At 30.7% G+C, this 22,046-nt stretch overlaps 1 protein-coding gene across 1 annotated transcript in view; it reads left to right on the forward strand.

The window, feature by feature from the left end:
* LOC139529994 (harmonin-like) overlaps positions 1 to 20,277 on the forward strand; it is a 59,886-nt gene extending 39,609 nt beyond the window's left edge. The window contains exons 11-19 of the mRNA XM_071326003.1: positions 310 to 366; positions 904 to 1,034; positions 9,225 to 9,295; positions 11,244 to 11,333; positions 15,112 to 15,338; positions 15,848 to 17,408; positions 18,015 to 18,083; positions 18,612 to 18,652; positions 20,077 to 20,277. Coding sequence (XP_071182104.1) covers positions 310 to 366; positions 904 to 1,034; positions 9,225 to 9,295; positions 11,244 to 11,333; positions 15,112 to 15,338; positions 15,848 to 16,006 — 735 coding nt within the window. The 3' untranslated portion in view covers positions 16,007 to 17,408; positions 18,015 to 18,083; positions 18,612 to 18,652; positions 20,077 to 20,277. The remainder of the gene's footprint in view (positions 1 to 309; positions 367 to 903; positions 1,035 to 9,224; positions 9,296 to 11,243; positions 11,334 to 15,111; positions 15,339 to 15,847; positions 17,409 to 18,014; positions 18,084 to 18,611; positions 18,653 to 20,076) is intronic.
* The last annotated feature ends 1,769 nt before the right edge of the window (positions 20,278 to 22,046 follow it).

Below are 22,046 nucleotides of genomic sequence, written 5' to 3' on the forward strand. Positions count from 1 at the left end.
TTTTGTTCATATACTACTTGCTTTAGATAGGAAATTATTGCTAGAAACTTATGGCACACTGTGTCCTTCGATAAGATTTTAGCAGAGAAGACACTCTCTTATTAAAAACCAATGATAACCTATTTTTCTCAAAATTTAGATCAAATATGAAATTAAACCATTGGTAATTGATAAAAATCATAATCAAGGGGATCTTGTGGTAGAATCTATAGATTTTCTTTTGAGCAGTAGGAACTAAATGTACTGTTAGGTTGTATGATTATTATTCTAAAATACAGAATTTGTTATGTTTATTGCTGTAATCCATAGGCTGTGGTGGCATTGAAAAGCAGTAAAGAATTAATAGTTGTGCTCAGGAAATATGTGGTGAGTATTATGATATGTTTATTTCTATGAGGATTGTTGTTTTATATCAAGAATATTTGCATGGAACTTAAGTATAATATGATAGGCATAATAATCTTCTTTTAAAAAAAAAGGAGGATGGGAGAGGTGGTCTGATTGCTGATAAGACAACTATCCACCAGAGACCAAATGTTGTTGATTGAAGCAAATAAAGCTCTATATATAAGCTTCAATAATGAGCAAAACAAATAAAGATCTCTATATGAGCTTCAATAATGAGCAAAGCAAATAAAGATCTAAATATGAGCTTCAATAATGAGCAAAGCAAATAAAGATCTAAATATGAGCTTCAATAATGAGCAAAGCAAATAAAGATCTAAATATGAGCTTCAATAATGAGCAAAACCAATACCATATCAAAAGCTGTAATAGGCCACCTGAAGTTTTCTTGGATCCTGATTGGTATATTTTCAAGATAATTGAGAGAAGTTCTCATTTAAAAAAAAAATAAAAACCAAGAAAATTACCTGAAACTGCATGTTGCTTTTTCTTCTTCAGGGTATTCCATTAATCCAGAGTGGTAGTTCTGCCATGAATCGTCAGATGACTCAACCAGCATCACCTCCACCATTACCTGTAGCAGACGACGACAGCTCCTCACTTAATAACAGGTCTGCAGTAAATGACAGGTACACTGATGATTTGGCAGCAGAATTTGATGATATTATAGATGATGAGCATGATGAGAATACGGTTGTTATGGAAATGAAAATTTAATTTTCCTTTGTTTTTAAACTTAGTCAATCCCTAGTCAGATGTTGTTATATTTTTATATTTATATCGAATTCTAGTCTATCATTTTACAATATTATCTTGACTGTCAAGGTTTCTTGCCAAATGTTATGCACATTTTTTGCAGAAATACTTAGAATTATGAAGAATAATTCAGATAATGGTGCTTATTACTTGCTTTTACAAACAGATTTGGGTGAAAGGTACTAAGTCTGAAATATTCAACCTTTTAACTTTTTAATTAATGTTAACATTGAAATTTTCAAGTGCGACAAATCTGTGTAGATATTCAAATCACTTGAAGGGAATTTATATTGTACGTAGCACTTTTGTTTCATTGAGGTTAACTGATCATGAAAGGATTTAAGAATCAAGTTAAGAAAAGATTATCTTTTCTTGTTAAGAAAAGATTATCTTTTCGTAAGAATATGAAACCATGACATTAAGGTTATGTTATTATATATAGTTTTTGTTAAAGTTATTTGCCTGTCCTTATTTTGTTTTGTTGTTGTGGTTTTTTTTTTTATTCAAATAAAGTATTAAGTTTAGGACTATTTATGATAGCTTTATTTTGAAGATATCAAAAGTATTCTCTGAACACTGATTAGTGAATAAAACAGGAACAATTTTGATGTTAAAATAGATATACATTTCAATTTTTAAAATACAAATAGAATATATTTTTGTAAATTTTCATGATTTACTGGATTGTTAAAAATGATTAAGATTTGTGTTTATCTTGTTATCTGACCATTTTTATGAAAAGAAAAAGTTATAAAATTGCAAGAAAAGTACAGAATAAATTGCTTATTATTTCTTTGCAAATTTGTGCAAACATTTGTCATGATAGTCTCCCTTAGATCATATTTTTTCATAATTTTAATAGAAGAGAATTAATAATTATATTTAACTATTTTAAATAGATTGCTCGAAATAAATTGATTTACTAAATAGTCATGATAAATCCTAAATGTTTATAACAATTGAGGTTACCCATACTTTCGTTTTAGTAATGATTTTGCATGTATTATTTGATTTGCATCCAAACTGATTTGATTGCATGTTGTTACATTTACGATTCTTGCCATGATTTTGAATGATTGCATGATTATTTATAATAAAACTTTTATATATAACCATTGCTTGTTCAGCTTTTATTTCTGTCTTTGTAGAAAGCTAGATATTCCCCTCAGACACATTTTTATTTCAGATATTATTATTGTACAAAAGCCATTAGTTGTTTTACCTTCCTTTAGTTTTTGGATGAAAAAAAGTTTTTTTTCTTATTTCAAAATCATTTTCATTTTAAAAAGAAGATATGGATAAATGTTATCATCATCATCATCCTCATCATTATTATTATACTTTTTTCCCTCCTAATACAAGACAACATGCATATATATATAATGTACATTTATAACTAAGATTATAATTGGAACTCCTGATATTTGTGTTACAATTCAACTATCTCTGATAATTTCATTCATACCAATGAAATAAAAGGGTAAACAAATGATGGATATAAGGGCAATCAAACAACCAATAACAAATAAGCCATCACAAAAAAAATAGAATGAACACAAAACACTAAAATCCAACTTCTGGCTTGATTAAATCTAACTAGTACTTATTCTACAGATGATAAATAATAAACAGAAATTTTAGTCGTAGCTTAAGAGAACTCACAATTACTGAAAGATAGTGTTATATAGCAGTTGATAAATACACTAATCTTTCATAGACTAAGGCCATGTTCACATCAAACACCATATACAGTAAACATGTTTACATTTAGTTTAATGTAATGAACACTGGTTTCACATTAAATTTGTTCACATCTATAAACTTTGTTTAGTTACCTGTACATAAGATTTTTCCACACTTGTAAACTATACATGTCATTTAAATGTTCATTACGTAGAAATGAATGCAAATTTTTCGGACAACTTCTCTAGCAGTTAGGGAACGACCATTTGACTTCAAAAAGGGGAGGGGGGAGGGGAATGGATTTTGCCTTGAAAATTATTTTGATCCCCTATATGAAAAAAAAAATATTCTGGTCATACAGATGATTAAAAAAAATTATTTTGAATCCAGAGCTTCCCCTTTCATTATAAAGTTAATTATTGAAAAAAAAAATATTTGATTGATAGCATCGAAAACAATTGAATAAAAATGTTCTCGCGAAAAAAAATCTGACTCAGAACACCGTCCCCTTTTAAGCTCACCTGGCCCGAAGGGCCAAGTTAGCTTTTCCCATCACTTTGCGTCCGGCGTCCCGCGTCCGGCGTCCGTCGTCTGTCTTCGTCCGTTGTCGTCCGTCGTCGTTCTTAACTTTTACAAAAATCTTCTTCTCTGAAACTGCTGGGCCAAATTAAACCAAACTTGTTCACAATCATCATTGGGGTATCTAGTTTAAAAAATGTGTCCGGTGACCCTGCCAACCAACCAAGATGGCCGCCATGGCTAAAAATAGAACATAGGGGTAAAATGCAGTTTTTGGCTTATAACTCAAAAACCAAAGCATTTAGAGCAAATCTGACGGGGTAATATTGTTCATCAGGTCAAGATCTATTTGCCCTGAAATTTTCAGATGAATCGGACATTTCGTTGTTGGGTTGCTGCCCATGAAATGGTAATTGTAAGGAAATTTTGCTGTTTTTTGTTATTATCTTGAATATTATTATAGATAGAGATAAACTGTAAACAGCAATAATGTTCAGCAAAGTAAGATCTACAAATAAGTCAACATGACCAAAATGGTCAGTTGACTACTTTAGGAGTTATTGCCCTTTATAGTCAATTTTTAACCATTTTTCGTAAATCTTAGTAATCTTTTAGAAAAATCTTCTCCTCTGAAACTACTGGGCCAAATTTAACCAAACTTAGCCATAATCATCATTGGGGTATCTAGTTAAAAAAATGTGTCCGGTAACTCATCCAACAAACCAAGATGGCCGCCATGGCTAAAAATAGAACATGGGGGTAAAATGCAGTTTTTGGCTTATAACTCAAAAACCAAAGCATTTAGAGCAAATCTGACGAGGTAATATTGTTCATCAGGTCAAGATCTATTTGCCCTGAAATTTTCAGATGAATCGGACATTTCGTTGTTGGGTTGCTGCCCCTGAAATGGTAATTTTAAGGAAATTTTGCTGTTTTTTGTTATTATCTTGAATATTATTATAGATAGAGATAAACTGTAAACAGCAATAATGTTCAGCAAAGTAAGATCTACAAATAAGTCAACATGACCAAAATGGTCAGTTGACCACTTTAGGAGTTATTGCCCTTTATAGTCAATTTTTAACCATTTTTCGTAAATCTTAGTAATCTTTTAGAAAAATCTTCTCCTCTGAAACTACTGGGCCAAATTTAACCAAACTTAGCCATAATCATCATTGGGGTATTTAGTTTAAAAAATGTGTCCGGTGCCCTGCCCAATCAACCAAGATGGCCGCCATGGCTTAAAATAAAACATAGGGGTAAAATGCAGTTTTTGGCTTATAACTCAAAAAACCAAAGCATTTAGAGCAAATCTGACAGCAGTTAAATTGTTCATCCGGTCAAAATTTATCTGCCTTGAAATTTTCAGATGAATCGGACATTCCGTTGTTGGGTTGCTGCCCCTGAAATGGTAATTTTAAGGAAATTTTGCTGTTTTTGGTAATTATCTTGAATATTATTATAGATAGAGATAAACTGTAAACAGCAATAATGTTCAGCAAAGTAAGATCTACAAATAAGTCAACATGACCAAAATGGTCAGTTGACCACTTTAGGAGTTATTGCCCTTTATAGTCAATTTTTAACCATTTTTCGTAAATCTAATCTTTTAGAAAAATCTTCTCCTCTGAAACTACTGTGCCAAATTTAACCAAACTTGGCCATAATCATCATTGGGGTATTTAGTTTAAAAAATTTGTCCGGTGACCCAGCCAACCAACCAAGATGGCCGCCATGGCTAAAAATAGAACATAGGGGGTAAAATGCAGTTTTTGGCTTATAACTCAAAAACCAAAGCATTTAGAGCAAATCTGACAGGAAGTAAAATTGTTGATTAGGTCAAGATCTATCTGCCCTGGAATTTTCAGATGAATTGGATAATCAGTTGTTGGGTTGCTGCCCCTGAAATGGTAATTAATTTTAAGGAAATTTTGCTGTTTTTGGTTATTATCTTGAACATTATTATAGATAGAGATAAATTGTAAACAGCAATAATGTTCAGCAAAGTAAGATCTACAAATAAGTCAACATGACCAAAATGGTCAGTTGACCACTTTAGGAGTAATTGCCCTTTATAGTCAGTTTTTAACCATTTTTCGTAAATCTTAGTAATCTTTTAGAAAAATCTTCTCCTCTGAAACTACTGTGCCAAATTTAACCAAACTTAGCCATAATCATCATTGGGGTATCTAGTTAAAAAAATGTGTCCGGTAACTCATCCAACAAACCAAGATGGCCGCCATGGCTAAAAATAGAACATGGGGGTAAAATGCAGTTTTTGGCTTATAACTCAAAAACCAAAGTATTAAGAGCAAATCTGACAGGAAATAAAATTGTTGATCAGGTCACGATCTATCTGCCCTGGAATTTTCAGATGAATCAGATAATCGGTTGTTAGGTTGCTGCCCCTGAATTGGTAATTTTAAGGAAATTTTGCTGTTTTTTTGTTATCTTGAATATTATTATAGATAGAGATAAACTGTAAACAGCAATAATGTACAGCAAAGTAAGAACTAAAAATAAGTCAGTATGACCAAAATAGTCAATTGACCCCCTAAGGAGTTATTGCCCTTCATAGTCAATTTTTAACAATTTTCTTAAAATTTGAAGATTTTCAATAACATTTTCCACAGAAAGTACTGTTATAGATAGAGATAATTGTAAGCAGCAAGAATGTTTAGTAAAGTAAGATCTACAAACACATCACCATCACCAAAATACAATTTTGTCATGAATCCACCTGTGTCCATTGTTTAATATTCACATAGACCAAGGTGAGCGACACAGGCTCTTTAGAGCCTCTAGTTTTTAAGTTAAGTGGTTGCTCCTTTATGAAAGCCATTTTGATGATTTCCAGTAGTTTAAAGATACTAAAGATGTCTCGGTTACGCATTAGAAAACGTAGGCTGCATCAGCGTGCTTAGCTTACAGACGATGAAAAGGATTGAGATGTTAAGGATCACTACATTTCTATCATTCCTGATTGTTTTTCTGTCTTTTGTTGGTATTTTTTCTCCAAGGAGTATTTGGCAAAAGGAGGGGGTAATGTTTTTTTTTATGTTTGTAAGTGTATTTTATCGGATCTGAGATACTAAAAAAACAAAACAATTTACCTCACACATTTTTAGTTATGTATTTATGAGTGAATCGTTGTATGAGTAAACATCAGTGGCAAATATTTCTGTGAACGTCCAGTCGATTCAGAAAGACCTTTTAAAACGGATTATTTTTTCGGAAATGACGATGCTTTCAGTCTTGATAAGGGGTTAATAAAGGTACGTTAAGTATTTTTTATAACAAATATATCAAGTTTATACAAATATTTCTGTAAAAAACTTTATTAATAATTGTTATAAATATTATTTTTATTCCAAAATTGTTTCTTTTTTAAATATACATGGTAAAATTCATGTTCTAAATATCTAGTTTTGTGTGCACTTAATCTACACAAGGCCTACATTGATTATCGACTTCATGTAGACAAAACATGATTTAAACTACATGTAAACATTGAGTTTTATCAATGGGAACGTAATTTTGTTTTGTTTACGTGTGAGTTACACTAACACAACACCAAGTTTAGGTCAATGTGAACACGGCCTTATTGTATTAGGCAGTGGCAGTGGCAGATCCTGATTTATTTTTTATTTATTTCTTTTTTTTTGAGGGGGCGGGGGGGGGGGGGGGGGGGGGGAAGGGGGTGTTAGAACACCCCTTTATTTTAAGGATAATCAATGCATTTTAAATGGGGACATATTGTTGGAACATGCTTCCCCCTTCCCTTTATTCTGAGTTGGGAACCCTCTTTGGAAAATGGCTGGATCTATCACATCCTTATTGTACTGCTAGGAATAATAATAGTGTATCAATTTAAAGGAAGAAAGATTACAATTTATAATCTCTGTGTTCACTGACATCGTGTGATCGGTTTTTATCTCTAAAGAGCACATTCAGTGGATTAGAGAACCCTTTGAATATAACTATTGAAAAGTGTTTCATTTTTGGAGATCAAAGCTTTTTACAGTTTCTAAGTTTTCAAATCTTCAGATAAAAAATATTTTTATTCTCTTATTGAACAAATGAAAAAATACAAATTATGCAGACTCAAATGTATCTATGGAGATCTTCTAATTCTTAGTTAGTCATGATTAAAAAATGCTGAAGATGAAAATGTAATGGAATTATCTCCCCTTACCAATAATACTGACTTCTAACTTTTGTGCATTTGAGTAAAGACATTTTGAGGTTGGCCTGTATGGTTTGAGGAAAAATGAACATCTATCATTCAGACAATTATGAAGTCAACTTGTAATAGTTTGGCCATTCAATAAAGGGAGGTAATAAATATCAGTAAGAAGGATGACAAAGATACAACACCATGGCCAATAGAAAACTAAAGATTTAGTAAATGTAACCCTCACCAACAATAGGGCTGAACAATAAATGGCTAATTGTTTTACATTTTTGAAATTTAATCTTATGAGTGGAGAACATAGTTATATATATTGTATTTTAAGCTTACAATGGATAAATACTTACATAGGATAAGAGAGAGATTTCTATTGATTTTGATGTCATTAAAAATTTAATATTAAGGTCATAGTCCCTAGAAATAGACTGAAATAAGTGTGAAGGGGCATCCAGAAAATAACACTAGAACCATATATATAGGATAGCAAACTGACTTTGAAATATGTTCACATATAAAAGGAGGAAGACGGGTGATAATTTGGAAGTCACTATAATGTCAAGGATTATTGTGACTAACAATAGACTGAGATTAATGCATAAAAAAGGTTTCTGGAAAATAAAACCAGAACCTTACATGGAAGTGCAATAAAACATGAATGTAAGGAGATAATTAAATAAGAATTCCTATAGATTTTGAGGTCCAATGATTTTTTCCACAGTTAAAATTAATATATACCAAAAGAAAGCAGAAAATTTTGTTATTCAGTAACTCCAGTAGCTTGCATAGTATTGGAGCCAAACTTTGGTCTATGCTAACACATATGATCCTGATCATACACATATATGCCTATGCTGTATAAATTATTTACTCAAATTTTTCGTTTAATTATTTTGAAAGAATAAGCTCTAAAAGAGAGGTAAAGGATACCAAAGAGACATCTGTTTGTCTATCCATCCGTCCTTCCGTCTATCCGTCAGTCTGTTAGTCTGTCCGTCTGTCCCATGATTATTTTGTTGCATCTTTCTCAGGAACTACATTACAAAGATTACTGAAATTTGATGTCACGGTTTATATGAGTCAGCTATACTGTTTGATGCTTTTTCAGATTCATTACTTAACAACTTCCTGTTTACTGAACACTTGCATCATTTTACACATGACTTCCAAGTTGAAAACTGTTGTTATATTTTTCTTCAGAACTTCATTACAAGGAATTCTGAAATTTGGTTTCAGGGTTTATATAAATTTGCTATAATGTGTGATGCATTTTCAGATTCATCACTCAACAACTTCCGGTTAACCATCAAGTATTTAGTTGAGGGTATCATCAATGAGCAGTAGCTCACAGTTTCACTTGTTAATGCTATGTATTTAAGTCAGCCTAGTGCTTTTTATTTTTGGAATTATTTAGAATTTTGTGAAGTGTATTATATTGACCATAATCATTAGGGAGCATGGGTTTGCTCATTATTGGAGCCATTACGGAGTTCTATAATTGTTTACCTCCTTGTCTTTTGATTTCTGGTGGAAAGCTTTTCTAATTGGCAACTATACAACATCTTTTATCTCTTTAATTTTTCAGAGGTATTAAAAAGATAAGACTTCTGTTGTAACTTGTACTATTACCAATGTGCTTGATACTAATGTTTAAACTGAGGTTTATTTACAGAATATTTAACAGAGATGATATTTATAACACAGAAACTAAGATGCAGGTTGACAACTTATTCCAAAATACAGGTTTGATAATTCATATTTTTTCTGTCAATTTTGAAAAATTATTAAATTTAAAGGATAAGACCCTGTGTTCTGATGTAGTAATTTTAATTAGGGAGCAACCATTAACCCCTCAAAAAAAGGGGGGTTTTCGTCTGATTCCCAATTTTTTTGGGGAAAATCTGGATTCAGAATTTTTGTTTAGAAAAAATCCATAACCCTTTTGAAGTTAAATGGTTGTTCCCTTATTGGTGTGACTTTGTTAATTACACATGTACATGAGGTTATGGAGGAAGGAACATCTGGCACCAGGGTGACTGTCCAGATTAAAGAGCAGGAAGTCAGATGTTAATAAAAATATATCATATCCTAGTTTTGAAATAAAAACGAATGAATTGAATTTCAGGAAGGAAGAAATAGAAAAAATAAATGATTGTTGTGGGCAGGAAATTGACTAGCCCCAGGTTACAGAGTGTCATTGTTGTTATTAATATATATATACCATGAAATCTATGAGAATAGTGTCAGTAATGAGGTCAAATCGAAAATAAATTGAGGAAGCACTTAATTTTAATGATATATAATTAAATGAAAAGAAGTTATAATTTTGGTACTTAAAGCTATTGTTAAAGTACAGTACTTGTAGTAAATTCCTGAATACAATGATTGTAACAAGGTTTCAATTGCATGGCATTTTATATTAATGAATGAATTGTTGCATGTCTGTTAAGCATGGGCTGATATAAGATTATTTTATTTCTGTAAAAATTATTATCTACAGTGATTCTTATGATTAGTTGTATATAACCTGTAATAATTAGCCTTTGACCAAAGATAGTCTGTTTTATTTTGTGACTTTCCTTTTTGTCGAGCCTTCAACTTTAGTAGAAAAAGCGAGACTAAGCGATCCTACATTCCGTCGTCGTCGGTGTCGTCGGCGGCGTCAACAAATATTCACTCTGTGGTTAAAGTTTTTGAAATTTTAATAACTTTCTTAAACTATACTGGATTTCTACCAAACTTGGACAGAAGCTTGTTTATGATCATAAGATAGTATCCAGAAGTAAATTTTGTAAAAATAAAATTCCATTTTTTCCGTATTTTACTTATGAATGGACTTAGTTTTTTCTGTGGGGAAACATTACATTCACTCTGTGGTTAAAGTTTTTAGAATTTTAATAACTTTCTTAAACTATCCTGGGTTTGTACCAAACTTGGACAGAAGCTTGTTTATGATCAAAAGATAGTATCCAGAAGTAAATTTTGTAAGAATATAAATCCATTTTTTCCGTATTTTACTTTTAAATGGACTTTAGTTTTTCTGCGGTGAAACATTACATTCACTCTGTGGTTAAAGTTTTTAAAATTTTAATAACTTTCTTAAACTATCCTGGGTTTTGCACCAAACTTGGACAGAAGCTTATGTATGATCATAAGATAGTATCCAGAAGTAAATTTTGTAAAAAAGTAACTCCATTTTTTCTGTATTTTACTTTTAAATGGACTTATATTTTCTTTCAGTTAATATTATATACAATTTGCAGTTAACTTAAAGTTTTCAAAACATTTATTAGATTCATTAACTATCCTAGATTTTTACCAAAGTTGGACAGAAGCTTCTTACAATCATAAGATAGTATCAAGAGGAATATTTTTATTGATTTTTTTCCTCATTTTTTTTTAGCCTGCAATTTACAGCAAAAGTAGGCGAGACACTGGGTTCCGCGGAACCCTTACAAATTTTTCTAAATTAGTTGAAGCAAAATCTAACATGTTAAGTTGAAGATAAAAACAAAGATGTGTGCAACATTTAAAGTGCAATATTTAAAGCTTTTCTTTTGTTTATATAAACTGTCCTTCTTTGTCATGATTTCAGATATTCCATATAAAGACTTTAAACTTCTGAAATCAAGACATATTTTTTCTATTGAAACAGCTGAGCCTATTGAAATCAAGGAAGTTATATTTTCAGATGAGGTACATGAAGTATCATCTTATCAGCTAAAAAGTAAAGAAGGAAGGTTGCCATACCAGTCAGATACAGAAGAGGTTATACAAATAGGTAAAGAACAACAAATACACACTACAAATCAATGACCTATATATACAAGTCTGGTGTAAAGTAACAGAGTCCAAATTGCAACAAGTACCCAATTTGCACCTTGTTTTTCAAAAAGCAAAGGCTATCTTTTAGATATCTTAGACATTTAAGGGCATACGATACAGTAGAGATCCCTCGTTGATTTTTTCTTAAAATTTTGACAGAAGGTCAATTTCAATGTGTACTTTTCAAATATGCAAAGAAAAAAGTACCTTCATGACTTACTTTTTGAGATAATTTGGTTCGAAATTTGAATATTGGGAAGAAAATCGCTGAAATTTCATAAATTATGACTTTTAAAGAAAGTAACAATACTTTTGAACGAAAAGTCGTAACTTAACCGTTTTTTTTGTAAAATATTCCCTTGATCCACGGCATCAACATGCTTAAACAAGTTAAAGGTTAAATTAAATCATCATGTTCCGGATTTAGATTGCTATATCCGAAATAAAGAAATTGACCTTATTTTTGCGTCTTTTCAGAAGTGCAGAAACAGTTTGATCGTTGATTTTTCCCTGAAATGTTGGCGGAGTGTTCTTGAAACAGTACTTGATTGATTGCAAAAGAAAAAAAATGGGGTCCATGTGCTTGTTTTTTCAATAAAAACCATTTACTTTAATTTTTTACGACGTCTGTCAGCATGGCGCTAAATTACGTTAAATTAAGTTTTAATCGCAACAACGTCGTGTGATCGTTTTCGCCGTACACGAATTCGCTGTCAGGTATATGCAGGTGTTTTTCAAAGCGTTGATATTTATCATAAAATTTTTTAAGATGGTTAATCATAAAATGGAAAATCATTAGTGCTAAACATTTACGAAACGAAATTTGGACAGGAACCTTTTCATAATAAAAAAAAAGACTATAAAAAGGATTCTAGAAGATTGCTTTGTCAAATGTGCGGCAAAAAAGAAAATCTGATAGAAGATAGAAGTATAAAGGTGCATCTCCGTCCGACATTAGTTCTAAATTGCTTCATGTACTGTAAGAGGATACACAACATTATTGGCATGACAAAATGTGAACCAACTATAATAAATTAAGTGAGGTGATACCATAAATTGACAACAATGTAACCTTCAACAATGACAAAACCGATACCACATCGTCAACTTTAAAAGGTCCCGACGTATTTTGATTTTTTTTTACATTCAAAAGATAATCATCTTTCCAATTTAAATTATTAGCAGAACTTTTTGTTTGATAATAAGAGCTGTTTTGTGCAATTTAACTCATGCCATTATTGCCTCAATCGACCGAAAATGAAGTTGTAATATAATATTTCATAGAAAGTACAGCAGCCGGTTTAAGAGAATAATATTAAAAGATGTCTTTATCAATAGATAAGTTACATAACCTTTTTTTTACGGCATAAACGTATGAATATTGGCGTACTTGTTTGTCTAGAAGTAGAGCTATATTGAAAACCCTTTGTTCGTCTGTCCGATTGTCTAACTATACGACGAGTTTTAACGTGTGTATGCTTTCTGATCTGTCTGTCTGCTATGATTAGTGTACATTTGCCGATACTTCATTGAAGTACAATATGGACATGCTTATACAAATAAAAAGACGTGGTATTATTACCAATGAGGCAAATCTCAATCAAAGACCAAATGACTAAACGACTATCATGACTATAGGTGTTCGGACGGCCTTCAACAATGAGTAAAACCAATACCTCATAGTAAGCTATAAAAGGCCCCTATAGATACATGACAAATGCAAAACAACGCAAAAGGCGAACTAACGGCCTGATTTAAGTACAAAACAATGAACAAAATACAAATATGATGAACAATACCAAAAAACACCATTTAATTACCAGTCCTTTTAACAGCATGTGAACGGGCATTTTTTGGTCTATTACATCCAGTTTCATATACAAAAAGAATACAAGCAATTAAACAAACTAACGTGAAATTCTGCATCTATTGGTAATATTTTGCTATTATTCCATATTGATAAAATATTAGTAGGTTTTTCTATATGAATGGGATTTTGAATACTAGTAAATAAGCATATTCACCTGCGGAAAAAGGATATTCACCGCGCAAAACGTCGCGTGCTTTTACGTGTATAATTTTGGTAAAAAACGTTTGATGTACAATTGGTTTTGGTAAATATTTTCTATTACATTAATTTCTCTCGGAATATGGAATAAAATATTTACTGTCATTTGTTTCGGTAAATATGTGGTTTTATTGACTTTTGAAAAACTGATATTCACTAAGGCCGTTTTTCAAAAGTCAATAAAACCACACATTTACCTCACCAAAAGACAGTAATTGCATAATATTCAAACCAAAAACGACACCAATATATTTTTTGCAATCTTTTGAATGGACTTTTATTGACAGTTTTTCTACATACACATACAATATTATATGTTTTTAAAATATCAATTAAAATCAGCAATTTTTTTTATGTACCAATTTCAAGTCCAAAACAGGATGAGACACTCTCTTTATTTATTATTTTCTTTACGATGAGGGTCTCGCACATGCAGTTGGTTCTGCTATTTCATTGATAATCTGTTAAATTTGGCCTTACAATGACAGTTCTCTGTAAAATTTGGAGGCTGCAAAATGCTAAACAAGAAAAAAAAAGAAGAAAAAAAGACACAAACTTAACTATTTTGATTCTGAAATAGTATTATTAACTTCAAATTCATTATCAATAAATGAAAATAACAGTTCTCATCATGAAAAATATTGCACAGCTGTACAACGCGCCGTAGTAATGACTTTTGTGTATGGATTTCAATACCTGACCAGATTCGGCCACCATACGCTTCATAGATTTTGTTAAATTTTTCTAATTAATTACGGGTTCATATATTTTCTCATTTCTTTCAGTTTCATTAAAATAACATTTGGATGTCATAAATGTGCAATTGAATATTTGCCGCTGGACGTTAAGAAACTACCAATACTCATAATTAGCTATTGCTGGTCGTTTTGTTCCGAATGTGTTATTGGGCCGTGCAGTTTGGGCAGTTATTTAGTGCCAGACTAACAAGCTGCACAATTCTTCTTCCGTCTTTCCATGTCAGTACTCTCTTTTGTGTCTATCCCTATTTCTTCACTTTCGTCATGCAAAATTGTAGTTGATTTTTTTTTTTTGTAAATCTCACGTATTTCCTTTAATCTCACTGTTTTTCGGCGGATTTCTCCGTCTTTTAGAAACTTCATGGTCACTTTTTTACCAGGTACTTTTTGAATTTCGCGGAAAAGAAATTAATGACGTCAGTGAATATTCCGCGAATTTTGACTTATTTTAAAGCGACGTCGCGAAATGTTAACGTTCTTATTAGAAACATCGCGAAATTACAACGTTCTGGTTACCAACGTCGCGAAAACAACACGAACAGCTTTGAAAACGTTATTATCTGCCCCTGCTACTGTATCGTATTCCCTTAAGACTAAATTTAATCCCCTATTTTTGGTATTCTTCGGTCTTTGGTTACTATGTTACATTGGATGTTTTATGAACTTGTGTGTCTTTTTTGCTGTTTTTATTTTTGGCCACAGAGTTGTTGATCTGATTCACGAGTTTTGAATATCAATACTGTAATATCTGCAGTCTCTTTTATTGCATAATAAATTACAAAGATATAAAAAGATGTGATGTGAGTACCCATGAGACAACCCTCCATACATGTGTTATATGTTTAATTCCTATATTTTTTATTTTTACATTAAATTTATGAAACGTTAACATTCCTGTGTGTTTATAGTTGATATTATAGAACCAGAGGTCAGAATTGAGAACAAACATGTACCATCAGACAATGAAGAAGAAGATACTGCAGAGAGATTAGAAAAAGTGTTAGAACAAAAGTTAGACGAGAACAAACTTGAATTGTCTGACAACGAAGAAGATGACACAGCTGAAAGATTACAAAGAGTTTTACAACTAAAGTTAAATGAGAATAAGAAAGAGGCAGAATTGTTAAGGATGCAGGTGAGAATATCATGATAGTCATGAGAGAAAAGCTTTCTCATTGTTGAAGGGTGTATGGTTGACTTTAATTGCTTACATTCATTTCATTTGATCTTTGGTGGACATTAATCTCATTAGCAATCATACTACATCTTGCTTTTTTAAGGATAATGGCTACACTGTTGCAAAATAACAAGCTTGTTCTAAAAGACTGTTAAATATTGATAGTTTGTAAATAATGGAACTGAAAAAGCATAATAAATTAAAGATCCATGTCCTTATTTTTAAAATAGAATGTGTGATGTATAAGCCATTGACAATTTAATGTGAAATGGTTCGGGCTAAATTGTTATAAATTTAACAATTAATTTTTTGGCATCTTTTTTTATTCAAAACCTATGACAAAATAACAAGGATTTTATAAGATTTCCAAAAATGGCCTATTTGTTTGAAAAGATATATATACCTTCTTGCAGAACTTTATATAATAGTTATTTTTTTTTTATCATTGTCTTTGTATTGAACTCTAGACCTTTGATAAAAACAAAAAGAAACGTGAAAGACTTGAAAAACAGTTGTTGAGCAAAATTGAGAGAAATCGTATGGATGCAGAAAAAGAATTAAGATTTTGTAGACATAAACAAGAACAGGAGGAAATGTTACGGGAATCAAGCGGGGAAATGGTATAGTTGTCTCCCTTTCCCTCACACAGATTGTTTTCTCCAACAGGCAGCATGATTTTATTTTTTATACCTACAATTATAATAAGCTCTCCTTTACAAGAATTATTATTTGCATTTTAATATATTATGTTTTTTTATTCAGTTTGGATTTTAAATCTAAGACAAATTATGTACACAGTCTTTTAATTTTTTGAATGCTTATAAATATTTTGTAGATACAGACATTTTCAATTATAGTAGTAGAGCCTTTGATGTTATTGTGTAGTAATACTTGTTTGAAAATATCAAGTTGACCATTTCTGCTTTGAAATATTGTATATTAGTATATTGTCATATAATTTAATAATTTCCTCAAATTTGAATCATCATAAAGTAAAATTGAATGAGAATTTTTACCATAATTTTTCAATGCATATACTGTTATGTATAAAGGATATTCAGTGGATGTAATGGCTTAATTTGGACAAAATATGGCAACATTTCAAACCTTGTATATTGAATTTGACAGTTGTGAAACATTTCTTCAGGAAATGACATAAAATATTGACCATTGTTTTGCTTCTTTTTTTTTATAGAAACATAGCTAGGAGAAACTTAACTTTTTAGAAAATTTCTCTTTTTTGAACCTTTTTTTTTAAATTAATGTTTTAGCAAATTTATAGTTTAAATGTTTCAATGCCTGTTATGTAAATGCATACCCATATCTAATATTTATGAATTCTAACAAAAGTTAGGATGCATTGCAATGGAAGTTTAAGAATGGTACTAATTTGTACCAAAGGATATCAAAAGAATAGGAGACAAACCAGTATTCCTGAGCACATTAATATGAACAAATGTTTGTTTAAAGATAACAAGATATTTATATTTATTATACAAATACTACAAAGTAGAGGAATACCCCTATGTCTTTTTAGGTCAATTTGTTCCAAGTTACAGCAATACAATATATGGAATATATAAGGTGTATGCTTCAGTGGTCATGATAAAGTCTACATTTTAGAATTTTATTTGAATTCTGTACAAAGTTAGGATACATAGTAAGATATTTTCAAAGATACCATATATATATATATATATATATATCAGCTAGTCAATAAATGTTTCCCACTTCTTGCTCTAAGGCTCAGAATTAATCTCTTCCTGAGATATTATAAATGAGGAGCAATTTATACCTTTGTTCAAAACTTTCTTCTCAAAAGTAACTTTTAACTTTATACAGTGAACATTTTTTGTGATAGAAATATGTTTTTGCAACCTATTTCATCATATAAGGTTTTTAATTATTGGACTGAATTAGTTTGTAAAGTTTACATTTTATTAATGCTATCATGAACAGAATGGATTTGTGAAAACTTTTTCTAAACTTTGGCAGCCAAAGTCATTGTTTAAAAAGCACAAGAAAGAGGTGGGTAAAAAATGTCTTGTAAAATAACTCCTTTCAGAAAATCTATATTACATGTTCAAAATGAAATGTTTGCGATAAATCAGCAAGGAAACAAAAGAGATGAAAAAAATACTTAATTCTAAGATTATCACAAAGGCGAAGTTGGGTTTGGTAATAATGTTCATTAAAATTAGTACTTGCTATTTGGGGTTCTTAAATGCTTTGCTGAATCGAACATGATTTGAGATATCATACAAAATGTATTTAAAAAAATTAATAGTAAAAGTAAAATATATTTTTTGAGGAAAGCTGTTACATTTTTGTATTTTGACCAAACAATATATATGAAATAACTAAGGAAATGGCCAATTTAGGTCAAATACTTAAAGTTTGATATCTTTTAAGTTTATGGCATCACAAATGAACTATCTCCACTAATAATGTTTCAAGATAATAGTTACCTGTTCATTTATCAATATTACAATAAAATTATCATAGTTTTAAAACGCTGGAACAAGTTCACTATTTTTGCAATTTAAGTTGCAAATAATGACTTGCAAAACCCCTCTTTTTACCAAATCAAATTGATGCTACTAGTTTTTAAAGACATCACATTTTTACTTTCAGGATGAAATACTGTCTGGTAGAGGAGGCCCTCTGAAAAAAACAAGTTATGGTTTACTTGGAAATCCTCAGGTGAAAAGTTTTAACTCGTTTCAAAGAATAATGCTCATTTGATATTTTAAAAGTTGTATTTTTCAGTTTGAAACCACTGGTTCTCTATAATTTTTTAATGATATTTGAGGCAATGAATTCATATTTAAAAAAAAAAACCATGAAAGTAGAACAAAATAGATAACATGTGCAGTGAGTGCAGTTTCAAACAGGTTTACCGTTTGTAGGAACCAACTTGTGAAAGAGTGCCAAAAAAAATGAAAGACATATTTTTTTTCCTTTTTAAAATATGTATATTTGTAAAAATATACATTCAATATAAAAATAAGGAGTATGAATGCCAAAAAGATGACTGTTAACCTGCAGACACCTAAAGATGAGAATGTAACCAAAAGGCTTTGCTTCTATGACCAAAACCTGTACTTATATGCTATAAAAGACCCCTGCATGGCACAATAGTAAAACTTCTCATCATATGAAATAATGAAGTAATTATCATCAGCAATCTTGTATACACATAGTTATGATTGGTTTATTACTATCTAACAGGGACTACAAGGATCTGAAAGAAGTAATACATCTGACGTCAGGTATGTTAATAACATTGATGTACTTTTTCAATCCTGTCATGAAGGGTCTGCTTTGTTCTAAGAGTCTCACATAGTCATGTGCCTGCCCAAGATAGCAAAATTATAATTTGCCCTTTGTGAATCAAAACCGTTGTGAATTTATGATAAGGTTAAAATTTAGTTTTAGGAATTGGACCATATAATGGCGATCCGAAAAATGAGTACTCTTGTATTTTATATGGTGAACGTTATGACGAGCCTGCATCATTTATGTTGCAAAAGGGAAACAGTGTTATCCTAGTTTTCTCGTCAGCATCAGCAGTGTCAAATTGGTTCCGTCTGTGGTCAAATTTTTCAGTCATCAAAAACTTTGTCAAACCTTCATGGGATCTTGTGAAATTTAGAGACAATTGTTTATGGCCAAAATACAGTATGTATATTAATTTTGCAGTATTGTACTGATATGAATTGTTTTGAAATTTGGAAAGCAGCTTATCTTCAAGACCAAGAAATAGCATCTAAAGAAAAACTTTGAATTGTTCTTTTCAATTCTGTATTTTACTGACAATATGGACTCATTTTTTTAGTCACATATTTTTTTAGTCAAAATTACACTAAACGAAGTAATGCAATGTTCATAGGCTATATATGAGTTTCTGTGGGGCCCCTTACAAATTTTAAAAATAAATCCCAAATTAGGATTTTGAGCTATATTTAGTTCTTCTTCGAAATATGATGGTCTTGGTTATAGAAGCCTATGAACACATTTTGTTGTTTCTACTGGATTTCAACTCAAAAAGATGTACAAAACTGGAAATTGGTAAAAATTAGTGATTGAACATCTAAAAACAATTTTCACTTTATTTTCAAATGATTATTTTAATAAGTAAGCACAATTTTAAAAACCTACAAAATTATGTTGTTTATTTAATACAGTTACGTACAAAAGAATTTTAGGAGAAGTTGTAAGTCCTATATCAGAATATATATATAACCTTACACAATGTATCTTTGAAAGTTTCTTTGAATTTTAGCTTGATATATAAGTTAACTTTTCACTATATAACATTATATACACACTATGCCAGTTTAAATCAGTTAACATCTTATTCACATACAAATAGATGCATTTACCTCCTGTCTACATGTATTGTTGTTGTAAATATACTTGTAAACAATAACTTAATCATGTAATGATCAATGTAGTAACTCAACAGTTTTTGTTTAGAAGTTTGTAAGATATATAGTTAAAGAGATTAAATTTAGAATGATATCAATGGAAGTTAACTTGCATAGTAAAGGTCAGATTATTGTGAAATATTTTGTGCTCATATTTTAATGTTTTGTGTGGCATGTTTTCATTTTGGACTGCTGCGTTGGAACTTTAACATACTACTAAGACAAGCACTGGGTTTTTATAATTATTTTATTTTTCTATATTTCAGCACTTACTTTTAACACAGTAGAAGACTCAGGAGGGGAACAGCCTGTTTATTCTGTGATAACTTATTTGAAACCATAATCAGATCATTTTTAATATGAAGAATATAAAGTGTGATGGAACAATACAATGAGAAACAAAAAAATATATTTATGTGCTATTTAGTTTTCTAAATTTTTAGATAATATAAAAAAAGCATATTCAAGAATACCCAATTTATTATTATATGTTCAACAGTGTTGCACACGCTAACATTTCTTAATAATAAGACAGGTTAACTACAAGTATCACATAGATTTAAAATTATCAGTGAGGTCAAGATCAGATGAATAATGTCAGACAGACAATCTACAATAAATATATATGCTAATAGTATCTAAGAAAAAAACATACCCATGAAAACAAAGCATTGACTAGCCATAAACCTGAGGTCAAGGTCAAATAAATCCTGCTGGACAGACACTTACACCTTAAAACTACTCCCTACAGTCAAATAGTGGCCCTATTTCTTTAAGTATATGAGAAATAGGTACAATCACAACACCATCTTTGCATTTTTCAATGAACCATGATTGAAAATGGGGACATGGACAGATGATTTCTATGAACACCTTGCAATAATTTCTTGTAGTGGCCCTTTATCATGTAGTATCTGATGAATAAACAATATCACTCAGAAAATAAACGGTAAACTATACATAGTAGGTCAAGGTCAGATGAAATATGCCAGTAGAACATGAACACTTTTTATATTCATTCCATACACTACACCCAAACTAATTTCTGAAATATTAGCTTCATACATACTAGTAGTTAGTGTATCTGCAACAGGATAGTAATTGGAATGTCTTGGATTCTGCAGCTTAATTGTCACAGGCCAGACAATAATTATGATTATGACATGTTATCACGTTTTATTACATATTCTCCCTGTATTAAATTTTAAGTCTGTTATATATATATATATGTATGTGGCAATATGATCTAAATGATATTACATAGAAATAAGATGTGGCATGAGTGCCAATGGGACAACTATTCTTTGAAAGAGTAAACTATCATATGTCAATAATGGCATATAACAAGGAGCCTTTGTTCACATCGAACTGCAAGCTATAAAGGCTCCCAAAAATGACTAGTGAAAAAACATTCAAATAGGAAAACCAACGGTCTAACACATATATAATATGAGAAAAACATCAGGTTTCTGACAAAAGACAGGTACAAACAAATGCATCGAGTTTAAAAGTTTTAATGTGACCCTATCTTCACACAACCTTAAACAATAGTATAACAACACAAAATAGAAAGACATACCATGAAACATCAATTGCAATTGCTTTTATCAATCAAAATACATATTAACAAAAACAAGTGAACATACACTGAACGAATAAATTTTATTTATGACACAATGTTAATACAAAATTCATAAAACAAAGGAGCAAGGTGTAAAACAATACCAGAAAGACAACCATAACCTTGGACAATAATGTACACGGGTAAATACAAATAATTTTGTTGTATGGAAATATATATTTCAAAATAAATGATATTGTTGTTCCTAGTACGTGGACAGACTTCACGCATGTTCACACTCTCCACAAATAAATGAAGGTCTTTGTTTTCCGCATTTAAGATATTTTCTAATGACGTAGGAGAGTTTTGCCATCATTTTGTATCTCTGTTTTGTCAAATCTCTCACAGTTTAAGATTCTGAAACTTCGGATACAATTTTATAGCAGATTTGTTAAAATTTGTTTTTACTGTGTCTAGATAATATGATTGTTCATACAATGTTTTAATTAATTGGTCTAGAGCATCGTTTCATTTCATTAGCAAACATGGCCCAAATAACTTACGTAGAACATCGGAATAAAATGGAATTACTTGTCTCATATCTTTCCAAAATTTCAATGGTGAAAACTGGAAATCCGAGAGACCTAAACTTAAGATGCTTAGAAAGTCCAAACC

Source organism: Mytilus edulis, chromosome 7, assembly GCF_963676685.1.
Source record: "Mytilus edulis chromosome 7, xbMytEdul2.2, whole genome shotgun sequence".
Classification (NCBI taxonomy): domain Eukaryota; kingdom Metazoa; phylum Mollusca; class Bivalvia; order Mytilida; family Mytilidae; genus Mytilus; species Mytilus edulis.